The sequence below is a fragment of the Elephas maximus genome, chromosome 7 (assembly GCF_024166365.1).
Source record: "Elephas maximus indicus isolate mEleMax1 chromosome 7, mEleMax1 primary haplotype, whole genome shotgun sequence".
NCBI classification, from domain to species: Eukaryota; Metazoa; Chordata; class Mammalia; order Proboscidea; family Elephantidae; genus Elephas; species Elephas maximus.
The window spans coordinates 64,130,463-64,148,983 of record NC_064825.1 but is presented as its reverse complement, the minus strand read 5'-3'; the positions used below and the strand labels follow the sequence as shown (position 1 = coordinate 64,148,983).

At 44.4% G+C, this 18,521-nt stretch overlaps 2 protein-coding genes across 2 annotated transcripts; both read left to right on the top strand.

Moving 5' to 3' along the window:
• The first annotated feature begins 405 nt into the window (after positions 1-405).
• ASCL3 (achaete-scute family bHLH transcription factor 3) lies at positions 406-6,050 on the top strand. Its single transcript, XM_049890336.1, has 2 exons — positions 406-415; positions 4,910-6,050. The coding sequence occupies exon 2, from the start codon at positions 4,922-4,924 to the stop codon at positions 5,465-5,467; it is 546 nt and encodes a 181-aa protein (XP_049746293.1). The 5' UTR covers positions 406-415; positions 4,910-4,921; the 3' UTR covers positions 5,468-6,050.
• A 1,887-nt stretch (positions 6,051-7,937) lies between these two features.
• On the top strand, positions 7,938-18,211 carry C7H11orf16 (chromosome 7 C11orf16 homolog). Its single transcript, XM_049890337.1, is given in 7 exon segments — positions 7,938-8,618; positions 9,219-9,402; positions 10,883-11,039; positions 13,095-13,329; positions 13,906-13,978; positions 18,060-18,132; positions 18,134-18,211. Coding segments are annotated over 6 exon segments (783 nt in total). The 5' UTR covers positions 7,938-8,618; positions 9,219-9,235.
• The last annotated feature ends 310 nt before the right edge of the window (positions 18,212-18,521 follow it).

Sequence of the window (18,521 nt, the reverse complement as noted above, 5' to 3'; positions counted from 1 at the left end):
TTTTGGTTTAGTCCAGTTGTGGCGACCTCGCCTGTATGGTGTGTTGTCTTTCCCATCACCTAAAGTAGTTTTTATCTACTATCTAATTAGTGAATTTCCAATTTTAGTATATGTGCTGCCGAAGCGAGCACCATAAATAATTTTGACGTTAAAAAAATCATATAACCTAGATCCATGGGAGATCATTCATTTTAGAAAAGAATCTGTTACAAGAGTCCAGTTTTGTAAGCAAACTTTTCTACTTAGTACTGTTACGTGTTGTTATATCTACATATGAGGTAGAAAAAAAAGCTAAACCAGAACTGTGCAGTTCTGTTTAACTATAAGCTACTTTGCATATTGTCACCAATGATCACCTATAAACCAGGGACGTCTGACTAAGCTCAAAATACAGCATCTTGACGACAAAACTCAGGTAAGAGACTTCTCCAGAGTGGCCCATGGGGGAGAATAAGATGTTTTTTAAGAAAATCTTGAGGCAAGGTTGGTAAGTGGTAAATTTTATCAGCTATTATCTTAAACTATCAAATATTGCCCATATATTGAAAGATTCAGATTTTGCTGTGGATTAAATTATCTGGAGGAGTGGAAATATTTTGGTTTGAAGCCAGGGGACCTCAGTTCTGATCTATGCTCTGCTACTAGCTTTGCGACATCAACCATGTCACAACCCCTCTGTGTACTAGTTTCCTCATTTGAAAAACGAGATTGGATAAGAGGAATTCTAAGGTTCCTTCCAGCTCTAACATTTCATGATTCAATTATATGTGCAATTGTAGCTTTTTGTTCTTCGCTAGATATTTTTACTGTCTCTGAAAGTTAGAAATTTTATGCTCAGTAGAGCATCCAGAATCTCTTAGGACTTCATCATTTAAAACCTCATCATTTATTTCCCAGAAGAGTTCTAAGACAGAAACCTGAGATTTTCCCAAGATACATGTGTTTGTTAGCTGTGCAAGTGTGTGGAACCGTGGAGCCCAGCCCTAACAATCTGTGTTGCTTTCTTTTAAAACTTCTATTCAATTTTTATAAACACCACCAGCCTCTGGTAGGCTTTCTTTCTCGATTCTTTTTATCACTTTTTTTTTTTCGTTCTCTCACTCTTGTTTTGTGATTAAATGTTCTTCTTTGAATAAAAGGTGACTCTATCTAAATGTTATTACAGTAATTGATGAACTTACTGGAAATGCTGAACAGAAAAACTTCTCATCAATGTGTCTCCAGAGGTGTCATGCTCTTTTTCCAAGAATTATGCGAACTCTTGTTAAAACCTGAAACATTTTATCACTCATGGTAAACAGAGTGTACTCAGACTTCACCTCGGTCAAGGTTTAAGATATTAAAATGATCTTTCAGGGTCAAACCACACACCCCAAGGAATTCTTATATGTAATTGGCTTTGATGACATCTGCTTTACTTTTTGGTAACTCGTCGTTAGTCAGTTCTGGTTTGAGGCAAGAGGCAGAAATAAGGCTCTGCTGTTGTGAGAAGTGTACCACAGGCTCGATACCCACTGTGCCATCGTTTTGCAGCTTTTGCCGGACATGTTCTTTATTTCTTACTTTCTAGAATTCCTGGCTTGGGGATTTTCTAACTCTTTCTGCTCCGCAACTTTTTCTTTTTGACATAATCTTGGCTGATTTTTGATCTTCCAGAGATTTTTGTATATGTTAGTTGTTTTAGGCTATGTGGTCAACAATTTGGAATCTTTCATTTCCTGTCCCTCTGTTTTAATATTTAATTGAGTCTGTCGTACTTCTCTCAGCCCCCCTATGTTAGGCAGAGTTTTCCTGACATTTACTCCTTCTCCAGCCTGTTTCACCATGACTTGTTAAAATCCTCCTCCACCCCCAACTTCCGCTGCCCTTTCTGTTTCTGTGGTCACTTGTCTTTTCACAGGCCATCCTGGAGAGGCTGTTTGACAAGAATTGGAACACATTGTTTTGCATGTGAATACTGGTTCTCAGAGGCTGCTCCTCTCACTACATAGTGCAGCCACAGTGTTTTTGCCCATGTTCAGGCAGAGAGCCAAGGGCCAATGTTATCTAATCTTGTGCACAAACCTTATAACATACATACCAGCTGCCGTGAAGTTGATTCCTACACATGAAGACTCCACGTGTGTCTGAGTAGAATTGTGCTCCATATGGTTTTCAGTGGCTGATTTTTGGAAATCTCCAGGCCTTTCTTTCAAGGAGCCCCTAGGTGGACTCAAACTGCCAATCTTTTGGTTAGCAGCCAAGAGTTTTAACTGCCCATACACCTTAGGACTGGTTTTTTGGCTTTTTTTTTTTTTCTTTGTATATGCCAAGCGTAGAGAACAACTTCTCACTCCTAAAGATGTTGAAAAATCAAACCCCCAAGAAATGAACAGAAAGCAATATTTCCTTCTTTTCTGGAGGTTAGTCTCATAATCAACCCATGATTAGATGTTCATGTTGTTTTTTCTTTTTCATTTTAGGTGTATCCTTCACCCCTCAAATTCGCTTTGGATAGATAAATGTTTTCATTTTCCAGTGTTAGGGAAAATATCAGCCAGGTTTTCCGTAAGATACAATTTAGAAAGGGATGCTGCACACATATTCATCCATGAAGAAAGGAAAGAGAAAAAGAACTAATGTTTGTGCTTGGTAAACCAAAAACTCATTGCTGTTCAACCGATCCTGACTCACTGTAACCTTGTAGGACAGAGTAGAACTGCCCCATGGGGTTTCCAAGGTGGGAAGTACAGAGGTGAAGAGCTCAGCTGCTAACCAAAAGGTTGGCAGTTTGAATCCACCAGCTGCTCCTTGGAAACCCCATGGGACAGTTCTACTCTGTCCTATAGGGTCGCTATGAGTTGGAATTGACTCAATGGCAGTGGGAGAAATCTTCGTGGAAGGAAGCAGACTGCCACATCTTTCTCCTGTGCAGTGGCTGGTGGGTTCAGACCACCAGCCTTTTGGTTAGCAGCCGAGGGTGCTTAGCCACTGCAGCACCAGGGCTTCTTCTTGTACTTGGTACATTATATACACTTTCATTTAATTCTCACAACCACCTGCAGTTAACATCTCAGTTGGACACAGGAGGAAGCTGAAGCTCAGAGAGGTTAAGGAACTGTCCTAAGCACATACAGCTGGGAAGGGGCAGAGCCAAGAATGAAACTCTCAGGGTATTAGGACTGAATGAAAACTGCTCTTTTCCAACAGCACTACCGTGTGTCCCAGTTATCTGGCTAAACTCAATGGCTCTGTAAAGCCTGTTGTGACTACATTTTACAAAGGCAAAAAGGGGTGGTGGTTAAGTATTAGATGGATGCCGACCTATTCAGAAATAGGAAACCTGTTGGCGTGAGACCTCCAGGGGTGTAATACTTTATCCTTGTGCTCCGTGGGGAAAAAGAAAAAAGAACTAAAACTGTTGCACTTGATTCAATATATCTAAAGTTATGCATAAGTAAAAATTTGTAAATTGAGTTAGGAGAGTTTCTCACTTAGAGTTATAGTAAATTTTTATTTTTAATAATTCATTTTTATTTTTTGTTGTTTGAAATATACATAGCAGAACATACACCAATTTAAGAATTTCTACATGTACAATTCAGTGGCATTGATTACGTTCTTCAAGTTGTGCAAACATTCTCACTCTCCTTTTCCAAATTGTTCTTTCCCCATTAACATAAACTCACTGCCCACTTTGTTCCTTATCTAATCTTTGGAGATGCTGTTGTCAATTTTGTCCCATGTAGACAGATCTTAAAAGAGCACAATGCTCAAGGCCGACATTCTTCACTAGTTAAGCTAGACTATTGTCTGTTCTTAAGAAGACTTCAGGGGATTTTTTGGTTTAAGGGTTAAAGGTTATCTCAGGCCAATAGTTTTGGGGGTTCATCCAGCCTCTCCGGCTCCAAACCATGTTGACTGTTCTTTAAAGAGCACAATGTTCGAGGCAGACTTTCTTTATTAATCAAGCTATTGTTTGGTGTAAAGGAGACTTCAGAGGATATTTTTTGGTTTAAGGTTTAAAGATTATCTCAGGGCAATCATTTTGGTGTTTGTCCAGCCTCAATGGCTCCAGAAAGTTATAGTGAATTTTTAAAAGCCAATAATTCCTTTCTTGTTTTTAATTTTCGTTTTGCCCCTGGTATAGCAGGTATTGGTTATACTGTGAGGTTTCAGGCTCATTAACTAGTTTGTCATTTCTCCAACATGTATTTGAATATTGTGCTGTTTCAGCATTTCCCAAGCTCCAGCTATTTGCGTACACCTTCATTGTCTTCATCACATCTGTGTTCTACCTATATTATTATTATTTACTTAATATTTTTCTATAAATCATTCACATTTTTTACTCAAGTAGATTTATTTTTAAAAAGAAACTTTATATCACTAAGTGTGAAATAAGTAAAATTAACAACAAAGAAAAGTGATTAAATTCTAGCTAATACAAAACCAAAAAAAAAAAAAATCCCATTGCCATTGGGTCGATTCTAACTCTGAGCAATCCTAAAGGACAGAGTACAACTGCCTCATAGGATTTCCAAGGCTAAGCAGACTGCCACATCTTCCTCCTGTGGAGGGGCTGGTGGCTTTGAACCACGGGCCTAACGGTTAGTGGCCAAGTGCTTTAACCACTGCACCACCAGGACTCTGTAGAATAGTGTGGAAGACACTCTGATGAGACTCAGGCTGTATCTTTCTAACCACAAGAATTGAAAGAGGGCTAATTTTCTCACGGAGTGACTCAATGTTGTTTAACAATATTTCTGTGTACTATTGAAAATCTTCTTACTACCCACAGAATATCGTTAACCCATATAGTTTTCACAATGAACTCAAAGTATTCATCAAAGCAGAAAAGTCTTTAAAAGCAAATGACATCTACTCTCTCCTGATCTGGCCAAATTAATAAACTTGGTTATATTTCCAGGTTAAAGAGGGAATGATGGACAATAGAAGCCATTCTAATCTGCCAGACAAACTGCCTGTCTTCTCTGATTCTGCCCACTTGCCACTGACCCGGTCCTTCTATCTGGACCCTATGGTCACTTTCCACCTGTACCCTGAGGCCCCAGTGCCATCCCCTTACTCTGAAGAGCTGCCATTGCTGCCTTTTTCCAGTGACTCCATGATCATGGAAAATTATGGTGAACCCTGCCCCTTCTCCTTCCCAATGCCTTATCAGAATTACAGAAGGTGTGAATACTCCTACGGGCCCGCCTTTATCCGGAAAAGGAATGAGCGAGAAAGGCAGCGGGTGAAGTGTGTCAACGAAGGCTATGCCCAGCTCCGCCATCATCTGCCAGAGGAGTATTTGGAGAAAAGACTCAGCAAAGTGGAAACCCTCAGGGCTGCAATCAAGTACATTAATTACCTGCAGTCTCTTCTGTGCCCTGAAAAGGTTGAGAGCAAGAATAACCCTGGGAAAGGGCTCTCCATAATGGCAACCAGCGGCCGCCACACTGACCCCATTTTTAGAATCGTTTGACTCAGTGTTTCCAAATGGAAACAAATATTTTCACAAAATGGGGTCTCTTACAGCATCATTCAATAGTTTTTCCTAAATGTAATTTCTGTGTGGGCAGATAGTTCAGATGATAATCTATGGTGGCTGTTGCTTACCTGGATTACGGGTTTTATACATTACCTTACGTAGATTGAGAAGATGTGTCTTAAGTTTTAGTCATCTCTTTCAAGAGTTTTACACGGGGTAAGGGGCCCAGTGTTCTCTGCCCCTCCCACCCTGTCCTTCTTACACACTTGGCCAGAGTCTCAGCTTCGAGAAGCTCTCACAAAAGCACTGTAAATTATGACTAATGACTACTCAATGTTTGTCATGCACTTTGCAGATGCTTCACACTGAGCGATCACAATGAACCTCCCTTGATTTGTCGAAGTTTGATGGTTTTTATGATTTGGGGTTAACATGAAGTCTATACCTTACTCATGTCTTGATGGGAAAGCATCTTGGAGGGAAAGCAAAAATTCTTCACAAAGTTTTGTTGTTATTTGAAAATGTCTCAGAGTCAAATTTTTACTGCATGCAGAAGACTTCTGCAGACAGCTTAGTGTAGGGGTTAAGAAGGCAGGCTCTGCAATTAAACTGTCTTGGTTTAAATTATGACTCTGCTACCTCCTCTCTATGTCTTGGTTCCTCATCCACAAAATGAGAGTGATAATAACAGCAAATACCCCATTGTTTATTATGAGGATTAATAGTACTTGACACATAAGTATTCATAACCATTATTTATTATTACCCTTATCTTTTTCTGTCCATAACATCACCATTCTCCAGGTCCTCTAGGCCAGAAGACTTACAGCTGCCAGGCTTTTCCTTCTCAGCTGGGAAGGTTGGTCACTGCCCCGTATCTTGGAGTCTGCCTTCAGGATGTCTGTTTCCAAGGCCAGCTTCAGCTCTATCCTCTCCCTTAACTCCCAAACCCTATCAGGACTTCCTCCACACTGTCACACCCATCTCCACTGTCGTTTCTGTTCCCCAATTTCCCACCCTTGCCGTTACTTGGAGATAGGGACCAGTTTTATGAATCTTATATTCCTAAAAAAAAAAAAAAAAATTTTTTTTTTTCCTAGCACCCAGCAAAAGGCCCCAAATCAAGTAGACGTCTTTCTATATATATATATACATATTTATTTTTTTAACCCATTCCAGTGCTGTCACCTAGTGTCTGGGTCATTTTAATAGTCTCCTCTTTGACCCCGTATGCTCTGTTTTCACCTGGCACTAGCCTCACTCTGACATTCTTTCTTAAAGGACTTCATGTCCCTCTGCCGCTCAAACCCCATAATGACTTCCTTTTGACTACCAAGCTGTTTAAATTTATTTGCTTGGCTTTCAAAATTTCCTGCAATCTGGCTCCATCTCAAATATCCACCTTGATTTCCCAGACACCTCATCTTCCCAGAAAAGAAAATCATGGTCTTGCAAATGCATAGAATGTCATCCTCCTCTTCCCCTCCACCATCAAAATCCCAGCTGCCTTAGGAATTCTGTCACTGCTGGAGTCTTCATTAATCTTTGTGGCTCTAACTCTGATTTTGTGCAACTTACGTACACAGTCCTGGGCAACAGTCGTTCTCCTGAGTACAAAGTTACATTCTATGAGGGCAGTCATCAGTTAAGATGCTTTTTATTGCAAAAAAAAAAAAAGCCCAACCCAAACTGGCTTAATCAATAAAAGGAATTTGTGGACTCATGACTGAAACATCTAGAATAGGGCTGCCTTCAGAACTTGTTTTCTTTAGGTTTATCCTCCCTGTCTTCCTCTAGGGATAGTTTCAGGGTCTCTAAATGGCTGTGAGAAGCTCCCAGAACTACATGCTTTTTTTTTTAATGCACAGGAGTGGAGAGAGGGTCTATATCCCAGGATTCCCCACAAAAGTCCCGGGATTCATTCTGACTGGAGAGGCTGAGAACATGCTCGCTCCTAAACCGTCCCTGTGGCCAGAGGAGTGGGATGTGCGGATCGCACAGGTTCCAGCCCTGGAGCTGAGGGTCCAGTCAGCTTCTCCTAACCACGGGAATCCACAGAAACAGGAAACTAGGGGAAAGGGAGGAATGAATGAGGAGGAATAAATGTCCCTACATACTTTTTTGGTATTCTTCACTGAACACAGTGCCGGGCACATAGTTGTCGCACAGTGACTGTAAGTGGCCACAGAATAGCAGCTTCCTCCCATGGACTCCCGCGCCAACCAGGACATGGGTCATTCCTCAGGCTGGAATGCCCTGCCATTTCCCTGCTGTATAGGAGTGTGTGCCCACACTGGCCTCTTTCCTAAAGCCCTCCCAACTATCTTTCTACGGAGAGATAACCCTTCAAAACTGCTCTAATGACAGCTATCTGAATATGCACATGAAGAACGTCTGAGTGTAAGAGGATGTAGAGACCCTCTCATTTCATAAGATTTTTGGGGGTGGAATGGCTGACCCAAGTTCTACAACTGGAATAGAATCCGGACTTGTTCCATTTGTCACCACTGCCCCACCATGCAAGGGGCTACCATACCTCGTCTCCACAGCAGAGTCCTGTCTGTTACAGAGCATACCCACACTTTGGGTTCTTTTGTTTGAAACTACAGAAAACTTCTGTGTTAGAGTTCCCAGGCCAGCCATTGGCTTCTCCCCACCCCTAGCCTCCCGCCTGCCCAGAGTGGAGGCAGATCCACAGCCCTAAGTCTCTGTTGGGGTCAGCTCTCTCCTTCACTGGACTCCCCTGAGATCCATAAGGTTTCCGAATGTGACTGATTCTTCTGGCAGTGGAGAAGCTGCCCTTTGAAATTGAGGCTACTCTGGCCTTTCTTTCCACCTCCCAGAGTCTTCAAGGGAGCAAGAGAACTACATGCTCCTCTACCACTCCCATGGCTCTCAAGACCTCTGTCTGGGCAGCTGCCATGCCAGGCCCTGCCCCAGTCCCTTCAAGCCCCCCAGCGGAGTCAGAGCCCCTCCTGTTAGCCCTCTGCACATGCTCAGTACAATCACTTGGCTAGTGTTCCTGCTGGCTTGCATCCATGGCAACCTGCTTGGCAACCAGGAGTCATCTGGGCTGAGGTCCTGAGCCCCAACTGTCAGAGGGAGGAACCAGGTTGAGGTGGAGCCTGGCAGTTTGAGTCTGTGGGTAAGTCCCTTTGGGGTTAGACTTGCGTACAGGTCTTGGGTGGGCTGGGGCAGCAGAGTTTGGACCCTGGGCTGTAGCTGTTGTCTATGAACAGTTTTGAAGTGGCTAGGCCCTGGGTTCTTAGTTCAGCCTGGGGTCAGTGTTAGTCCTGTAGGTGTTTGGGTTAGGAGAGGAGTCTGTGGTTTGGTTTAGGGGCCAGGTGGTCATCAGGGTTAAAATTTGTGAAGAGAAGAATGGTCTGCCATTAGGGAGGAAGAAGAAAAAAAATGAACATATACTGAGCTACTTATGTGCCAGGTACTTTACATATATTATCTCCTGTGCAGTAACTGAAGCTCAGAGAGAAGTAAACACACAACCAGTAAGCAAAAGGGATTTAAAGCTGGGTTTCCCTAAAATCACAGCTCTTGCTCTTCCAACCCTTCCCTTACTTCCTGAGAGGGTGTCTCTGAGACAGGTGATTCAAAAAGGAAACTGAGCGACTGTGGGAGATGGTGGGCTGTGCACAGGCAGGTCACCCACAGAGCTGAACCCCACCCTGCCTGGCACTCTCTACTCAGCTGTGGGCCGCCACTCAGGTAATGGTGGTGTTGTTCTCAGGTGGATTCTTCGAAGCCATGGACTCCTCCACAGGGCCTGGGATGCCTCTGCCCAAATACTGTAGCATGACCACAACCCTGAAGGCCCCTTGCTGGGACAGTGCTGCTCCTCCCTGGGACCTGTCCTTCACCTGCCCCTTTGCCCTCCGAACTCCCTGGCTCACCAGGCACAACCTCCTCACAAGGTACCTGTCTCTGCACCTCTGGCGGAAGGGAATTGTGTGCATCTTTCCTTTTCCTTTTTGTTCTTGGCTCCCTTTCTACCAAGAGGGAGAGAACTTGCATGTTGGGAAGGCTGAAGGACTTCTTTACTACTGTGGCCGTGATTTGCCTGAACACAGACAAAGGAGTGTAGTACTCCTGCCTAAAGTACATTCCTAATGACTTCAAGGGCTGGCCTGGCTTTTGCCTTGCCCTTGTAGCAGAGTTGTGGTTGTCACAGTTGGTGTGTGTGAGAGAAGGCATCAGGGACCACCCAGTTATAAAGTGTTCTAGCTCATTTTACCATCAACTATGAGATGACTTCTGGCACCACGTGAGAAATTAGAGTTTCTACAACCAACAACTAAGGTAGGATCCGGGCCCCTCTTCAGGTTACTTCAGTATTCCTCAATTATTCTGATTTTTCCTAAATAGTACCCTTAGTCAGCTGTATGAAGTGTGAATACTACTGTACAAGCTGGCAAAGGAACCTCAGTCTACACCCACTAACCCATTGTTGTTGAGTCAATTTGGATTCATAGCAACCCTATAGGACAGAGTAGAACTCCCCCATAGGGCTTCCAAGGCTGTAATCTTTACAGAAGCACACTGCCACATCTTTCTTCCAAGGAGCAGCTGGTGGCTTTGAACCATCGACCTTTTTGTTTCACAGCCAAGTGCTTAACCAAGGCTCCTCATAAGCACGTACGAATTGGGTAAATTCAGGGACTCATGTTCACATTACTCAGTTCAGTCTGCCCAGTAGAGGGACATACTGGCTCGAAGGGTCTTTAAAGCTGCCTTTCTTGATTTACCTATTTGGACCATCCAGTTCAAGGCTAGAGTTAAGGATCCTTTGTGTTCAGGCCTCAGACTCCTGCCAACAAAGTAAAGAGCTTGCACAGAAACCTGAGTTAGCAGCTTGCCCAGGCTTGGCCCTGCCCACAAAGCTTCTCAGAATGCCCTTCTCCTTTTTCCAGCCCACAGCCTCTTAGTCAGCTGCTTTGTGCTGCCCCAGCTCAAAGACTTCCTTATCCACATCACCCCCCAACCCGCACCGCCAAGTGTCGTTACAATTTTGCTCCTTCAGCATTTCCACTCCTTATCTTGGAATCCCACACACCGCCTTAGGATTTACCTTAATACCTTAACAGCACTGTTTCCTGGTCTGCTGTCTAGTCTCAGAACCAGGATAAATTAATATATCAAGCCTAATTACATTTTTATTACTTTGGCCCAATCAGATCAACAGTGGTTCCCTGCACTGCCTTCTCTTTCTGCCCTTCCCAACAGTCCATTTTATCTTACTGGAAGTCATCAATTACCACTTTTCACATGGACTTCTGCTCCATATACCGTTGTCGTCATGCTCACACCGTGGCTCTGCAGAGCTGTGAAACTTGTTTCTTGATGTTCTTAGGGCTTGGTCTTTTCTACCTTCTAATTCTACTTGCTCTTCCCCAGGTATGTGTCTTATCACCCATGTCTCCACATCACTGACCCAGCATGGCAGGAGCCTGGCTGGCTGGGAAGAGTTGGAGATGCTGCTGACCCATGGGTCCTAGCAAGAAGGGAACCAGATGGCTTTTATTACCGGGCTCAGATAAAGCCTGCTCCAGAGGCAAGTCCCCACCTCACAGCATCTCCTGGCATGCTCCTCCGGGGTGGCCCTGCCATACCTGATGTGCATCAGCTGTGCGTACCCAGCAATTCAAGTTCTTGGATAAGCACAGATCTGCCATAGCTGGGTTGTAGGAGGGAAAATATTTATTAAATGTACTTTGTTCAGGAAAATTCAGTATGTGTGAATTTTGGGTACCAGCCTAAGGGACCAAACCAACAAGTTGCCCTCAAGTTGATTCTGATTCATGGTGACCCCATGTGTGTCAGCATAGAACTATAATCCACAGGATTTTTAATGGCAAAATTTTTGGAAGTAGGTCTCCAGGCCTTTCTTCCAAGGTGCCTCTGGGTGGACTTGAACCTCCAACCTTTTGGTTAGCAGCTGAGCATGTTAACTGTTTGCACCACCTGAAGAAGAAGACTAACGTGCTTTCCCACATGCAGCCACGTGGGTTCCTGCACACAGAGCCGCCCTCTGGCACGCAAGGAGCCAGGCTTGGCTTCACATCAGGGGCTACTTACTTCTGGGGGATTTTTTTCTTCTTTTCAGAGTCAGACTTCACGAATGTGGACCCCTGGGAGGAAGAATAGTGTGAATCCTTAAAAAACATGAATTATTGAATTTCCTATCAAAAGTAATTTTGTTATTTCCAAGTAACTTATATGTGAATTCTAATTAAATGTTAGTAGTTGTTGTTAGTTGCCTTTGAGTCTAATCCACCTCGTGGTGACCCAGTTTGTGCACAGTAGAACTGCTCCATAGGGTTTCCATAGCGTTTCCAAGGCTGTGAACTTTCAGGATCGGATCACCAGGCCTGTCTTCTGAGGTGCCTCTGGGTGGGTTTGAACAGCCAGTCTTTGGCTAGCTGTCAAGCACTTGACTGCTTGTGCCGCCCAGTCAGAGTTTTGCTGAATTGTAAGTTCTGTCTAGTGATTTTTTAAAAATAATTTTTTGTTGTTGTTGTTGTTGAAAATATACACAGAATATACAACAATTCAGCAGTTTCGGCATATGCAACTCAGTGACAACTGATTACATTCTTCGATTTGTGCAACCATTCTCACCCTCCTTTTCTGAGTTGTTCCTCTCTCATTAACATAAACTTACTGCCCCCTAAGTTTCCTATCTAATCTTTCGAGTTATGTTGTCAATTTGACCCCATATAGATATTGTAAGAGCACAATGCTCAAGGCTAACATTCTTTACTAGCTAAGCTAAACTATTTTTTGCTTGATTTTAAGAACACTTCAGGGAGTGTTTTTAGTTTAAGGTTTAAAGGTTATCTCAGGGCAAGTTCATGGGTTCATCCAGCCTTCATGGCTCCGGAAAGTCTGGATTCCATGAGAATTTGAAATTCTGTTCCACATTTCCCCTTTGTGATTATCTGCCTAGTGATTTAGTAAAAGTAATTTGTAATCAGACTATTTCTCTTCAAAATAGTACTGAGTGCTCGAAAGCAGCTCGTGCTTTTAATTGACTTAAGTACTTCTGGCCTCTCTTTTGTGCTGTTCATTTGCTTAGCCAAGCCTCTTCCACATAAACTGTAAATGCTGTGCTGAGGGCTGCTGTGAGTACCAAAATTGCTCCTTGCCCACCTCCACCACTTGGCCTCATGGACGAGTAATAAATCAGCCCTGGTTGGTTTGGATCCAGGAACAGCAGTTTGTAAGAGGGGAAATGCTGGTTCAGGAGGGTAGGTGTTGGGGGAGGAGTGCATTGGGGAGGTTGCAGAGGGCATGGGTTACTCCTGGGAATTGTAGGCCAAAAGTATAGGTGGGAGAAAATAAAAAAAAAAAAAAAAAGATGGGAAGAGGAGGCAGGAAGCAATAAAAAAGAGTTGCCCATGGCAAGAAGAGGTAGAGGGAAGAACATCAGCACCATGGCCTGTCTGTCTCTGCTCTCACGGGCTTTAAGCAGCCAGCACAATCCCTGTCCCTTCTTTAGGTGGTCCCTGCTGTTCGCAAGGAAAACGCTGGGTCTGGTTCTGGGGCCTCGTACAGAATCCTTGCTCCCTGCTATACTTCCTTATTCTGGGTGTTTTCTTCCCTTCAGCTGGAGAAGCAAGGGACTCTGTTTGTGGAATTTGAGGCCCCCGCTGTCACAGGCCCAAAGCAGCCAGCCCAGCAGCATGGTGTGGTCTTGGAGGAAGAAGTCATTCAGCTCTCACCACCCATGGCATACTCACTGAGACCTGGGGACAAGGTGCTGGCACCCTGGGAGCCAAATGGACAGCGGTATGGACCTGGCACTGTTCTCTTGGGCTTGGAGACCAGAGACCCTCAGAGAGGTAAGGGAAGCTGCTCTGACCTACCAATCCTCAGAAGAAGCCAGGTCAGTAATCAGGCCAGAGGAGAGACCAGGGGTGTCTATAGCTTAGAGGTCTTGCAGCTTAATCCCAGAGTGGCAATAGAGGTATAAACCATATCCATCAGATTATAAAATATTTTTTATCAGGGCAAAATGGCCCAACTATATCGTGTGTGTGTTGGTTAGCTAAACCTTGGTGTGGCGGAGTCATCCTGGGTCATACCAGTACTCATGTCCTCCAGGCCTGGGCCAGTCCTCTTATACCTTCTCCCACCCCAGGATGCATTTTGGTTTTGACTCAAAAGAATGGGTCCCTCCAGGTCATCTTGTAGTCCAGAAGACAAGCTGACTCAAGTCTACTGGGAAGGGGCGGTAAAATGTGGAGCAGGTAAGGGGAATGTTCCCGCAGGCTCTCCAGGGCGCGGTGTGCTTGGGGAGCTAGGCAGCCAGAGCAGAGGGGGCTGCACTGAGGCTTTGTCTTTGGGTATACGAGAATGCTTATCCTCACAATAAAGAGCTAATTATAACAAGGCTGTTGCCTTTTTCCATTCTGTAGTATCAAAGGATGAAGAAATCACTGTTCACTTCTGGAATGGCAAGACAGCTAAAGTGCCTCTAGGTGGGGTCAGGTGGGTGCCCCTAACTGTCTGGAAGGCGGCTGTGGAGAAGCTACACAAGCCTTTCACGAGAGAACACCCCAGCCCCCTCCTCTGGGCCCCTTGCTGCACTCTGCTAGGGTCGGTCACTGGATATGTCACCAAAAGGCTGCCTCTGGGCACTCCGTTCCTGTGCCCTTTCTGCCATCCCCACGCCTGCTGCCAGCTGCTGTGCCAGGGCTGCCTCTGCTGCTGTCCCTTAGCTGGACCCACCTGGTGGCCTCTAACTCGGACCTCAGAGGTCACAGCCAGAGAACTTCCAGAGCCAGAGCTGAAGCCCACAGCTCAGCTTTTGCCCCTAGAGGGTCCTAAAGAGGAGGACGTAGCAGTGCATGTGCCCATGGCTGTTTCTTCTTCTTCCTCCTCCTCTTCTGAAGAAGAGGATTTGGGGAAGGATTTGGAGATGGGCCCTCCCCAAAGACTGATGGTGAACAGCACAGTCAACACAGGCCCCATCCCTCCGGAGAAGTCTCCACGGCAGAGTGGATTCTGTCAGCCAGAATGGAGGTATTGGAGGAGAAACGGCCCTGAGCCGCGTCCTAGGAAGCCAGGTATACCCAGGGCACAGGGTTGTCTGCTAGGGCAGTGGCTGAGGCCCACTGCTCCATTCCTGTCCATGTGTCTGTCAGGAATCTGATGCAGGTTTCCACCATGTTAGGATTGGAGGTAACACTTTGGAGTGTGGTCATGTTCAAGGGGAGGCTGTGATAAGAGGGAAATGCTAGGTTTCCATTTAAGCAATAAAGCCCAACAAGAAAGAATGGGCTGATCTTTGTGCTAAGGTTTGCATCCCTGTTTAATACCTGTCTTTTCTTCCTTCACTGATCTTTACTGACAGGGCACTGCCATTGTCTGATTTTGCCACTCTCCCCGTTTTTTTTTCTTAGAGGCCTTAGTTTTTCTCTAGGTGAATTGTCAAAATGCTTCCAAGTGTTGATAAGGGTGGTCAATGCCTCGAAAAGCACAGAAACCTGTGGGTAAACACTGGTCATCAGGCCCCTTGTCCTAGATGAGCCCCGCAAGATGGGAAGGACCAGGGCACTGCATTATGCTGCTGATTGTTCCCAGCTAGCAGGGAAAAGCAGTGTTTAAATTGTTAGCAGTCTGCAGCCGTCCCCATACTTCTTAACCTCAAGCTAAAAACTGTACGACATCCCCTGGAGGTCTCAGGGGCAGCCTATCATTGATCTGCCTCGCAGCCACCCTATCTGAATTCTAAGGAGACCAAAAGAGAGCAGAGGCTTAAGTCAGCAGCAGAGCTATGTGAAGAGGTGGTCTGGATAGGCCTGGCGCTAGACTAGATTCTTGGGGCCCTGGGGTCACTCACTGATTTAAAGCTCAATGGAGAGGGTACCTGGGGCAGGCATACTGTGAGGGTTAAGGAATACCCCTGCTAAGGTCTTAAGGCTCTCTAGACACTGTATGGTACCTATTTGAAGCTCCCCTATTTCCAGGATGGCTGCTTACTAGGAAGAACCTCTTAGCCCATGAGAATTTTAATCCTGCCTCAGGGGTAAGGAGTTTGTTAAGCTTCAGTTCTGGAAAACTGAGAAATTGTTTCTACAATGAGACGCTTTCCTGAGTGACTCTTTTGGACCTCTGGGCTTTGGGATAGGTGGGGATGTACTGATAAAAGTCTGCTCTTGTATGTTTTTCCAAAGTGAACCCCAACTTTATTTATTTAGCATTTATTTACTTAGGATAAAACATTTTTAAAAATAATTTTTGTTGTTGTTGAGAATATACACAGAACATACACCGGTTCAACAATTTCTACATGTACAATTCGGTGACATTATGTTCCTCAAATTGTGAAACCATTCTCACCCTCCTTTTCTGAGTTCTTCCTCCCCCATAAACTCACTGCCCTCTAAAGTCCCTACCCAATCTTTCGAGTTGCTGTTGAGCATTTGATCCCGTATACATAGATCTTAAATGAGCACAGCACTCAAGACTGACTTTCTTTACTAGTTAAGCTAAACTATTGTTTGGTTTTAAGGAGACTTAAGGGGGTATTTTTGGTTTAAGGTTTAAAGCTTATCTCAGAATAATGGTTTCAGGGGTTCATCCAGCCTGCATGGCTCCAGAATTACTATTGCATTTTATAGAGGTATTCCCTGGCTTTCGATGTGTGAGATCTTTCCCCCACCTGCGGTAGGGAAATAACTAGAGGGACAAGAATCCAGCTATGACCAGCTGAACTCTCCCTCCCCTCTCCAAGAGGATACTTTGTACTGAAAATACGAAGAGGTTCCTTGACTTCTGTGAAATGGGTCATTTCAATATCACAGTGGGAGGCCTCGCAGAAACAACGGGAAACAGACGTTTCTGTGAGCTCTGCCCTCCCAACAAGTGATGACACAAATGGTGTTGAAATCTAGTTTCCTTGCTAACTTCTCCAGGGCTTCCGCTGCCTCCAGCTTCGGCACAGCCTGGGGAAAGAAAAGCTGTACTTACCCAACACAGAGGAGCTTGTGGGGAGCAACTGAGACAGCAGCAAGCCCAGCATCAGGGACAGGAGTGAGTCATAGTGGTCAGGCCTGCCCCACATACCCTGTCTTCTCAGTGGTTCTGAAACCTGTGCTCCCACTGCTGTGGCTTGCTCCATGACAATTCTCTAGGCTGGTTTCAAACCCAATTAAGTCCAAACAAAATTTGATTAGTCCTAAGTATGCATTGTTCTTATCCTCATTGCGCAAAGCCACTTGGAGCTACATTTAGTCTCTCTCCCCATCACTATTTTAAACAGACCAATTACATTTTTGTTTCTCCCTGAAATGAATTCTAAGGCAAGTTAACTGATTATAACAAAGAGAAATATAGTATCATCAGGTACTTTGCTGGGTTTTCCTTTAGATACTGGATTATTTGCTATGCTTCTGGCAAAGGTTAATTCCTGGGGCTGAACCCTGAGTATCAACGGACCTGCCCTCTGCCAGGTCCCAGCCCTGTACTCAAGCCCATGGAGAGCATGCCTGGGATGGAGTGTGGAGAAAGGGGACCCCGAGTCCTGGTCAGATGGAGTACTGTGCACAAAAACTAGTAAAGATGAAGTGCATAAAATCGCATGTCAGCTGGGGCCAGAAACAATGGCTAACACTAGAGCTTTTCTTTTTGCCCCTTCAGATTTGTATACTTTTAAGGAAATGTGCTGCTTTGCTTCTCCAAAATATGCTTGATAGCCATCAAGTACTGATGTTGGAGTCTGGAGTTCTGCCTCTTACGGATTGATCCTCTTGTATAGCCTCCTGCTCTGTCCCCACCTTTAGTTACAGGCAGTGAGAGGTTACTGTTTGAGCCTAACAATCTCAGGGAGACCAGACTGTTGTTTGCCAGCAGTCATGTTGCTCCCCCTTCCTCCCTTGCTCGAGTAAAACAGTATTCAAGCTGTTGTTTTTAAAGTCAGGAAGGGATGGATTTCTTTAAAAGTATTCTTTCTTTTTTACATTTTTTTTTTTTTTTTATTCCTTAGGAGGAAACCGTGGTGTCATAGTGGTTAAGCGCTATGGCTGCTAACCAAAAAGTCAGCAGTTCGAATCTGCCAGGCGCTCCTTGGAAACTCTATGGGGCAGTTCTACTCTGTCCTATAGGGTCACTATGAATTGGAATCGACTCCACGGCACTGGGTTTGGTGTTTTTTTTTTTTTTGTTTGTTTTATTCCTTAGGAAGTCACATCTCTCATTTTTGTTTTGCTTCATTCAGCTTCTTAGACCCTGTTTTTCCATCAGCTTCCTCTCTCTTCTTTGTGATCAGTGTGATTTATAAACTCTTTTTAGTGGCTGCAGTTGGTTAGCTTCCCCTACTGGTGTTTGAAAATGCCTCTGAAAATGACTCCTATCCAATTCCAAATTTGTGAACAAGATAATAACCTTTCCAAAAAGCACAGTAGCCAGATTTGAGTAACAAACTTAATTTCTCTTTAAAAGAACAGTGTTAGTTTACATATACTTAAGGAGATTCAGCAACCCTCAATATTGTTCTACTTAAGACATCAAGACTAGCCCCATCAAAATGGTGGCATATTCAACATAACTAATTGACTTTTGGGTTTAGGAACAAGACATTGCAACATATCTGGAAAGAAGACAACAGACAACTGAGAACACAAACTGTCCTAGTGGGAAATAACCAAGGAGCTGACCCTGGAAGAAACCAGCAGGAAGCCACCAAAGACCCTGCCAGAGGAAGCTGAACATGAAAAATGAGTCAGGGTATTGAGACAGGGTGATAAGAATTCTCTTTAGACTAAAAGCCCCCAGGACCTGGGTAAAGAAGGACTGGGAAGGGGCTTCTTAAGGACTCCTTACCTTCTTCTTAGGCCTTTTGGGTCATCCTCCCCGCCTCCTTTGAGAATGATAAAAAACCCATGGACCCTCTTCCCAGAAAAATACACATATATGTTTGCATACAATTTCAGAAGGCTTACAGAGCTCACAAAGTTCATCACAGGCTTCTTGGGGAGTGCAAGGACCCTCTAACTCTAAGGTGAAAGGTATGGGTCTGTTTTACTAGGCC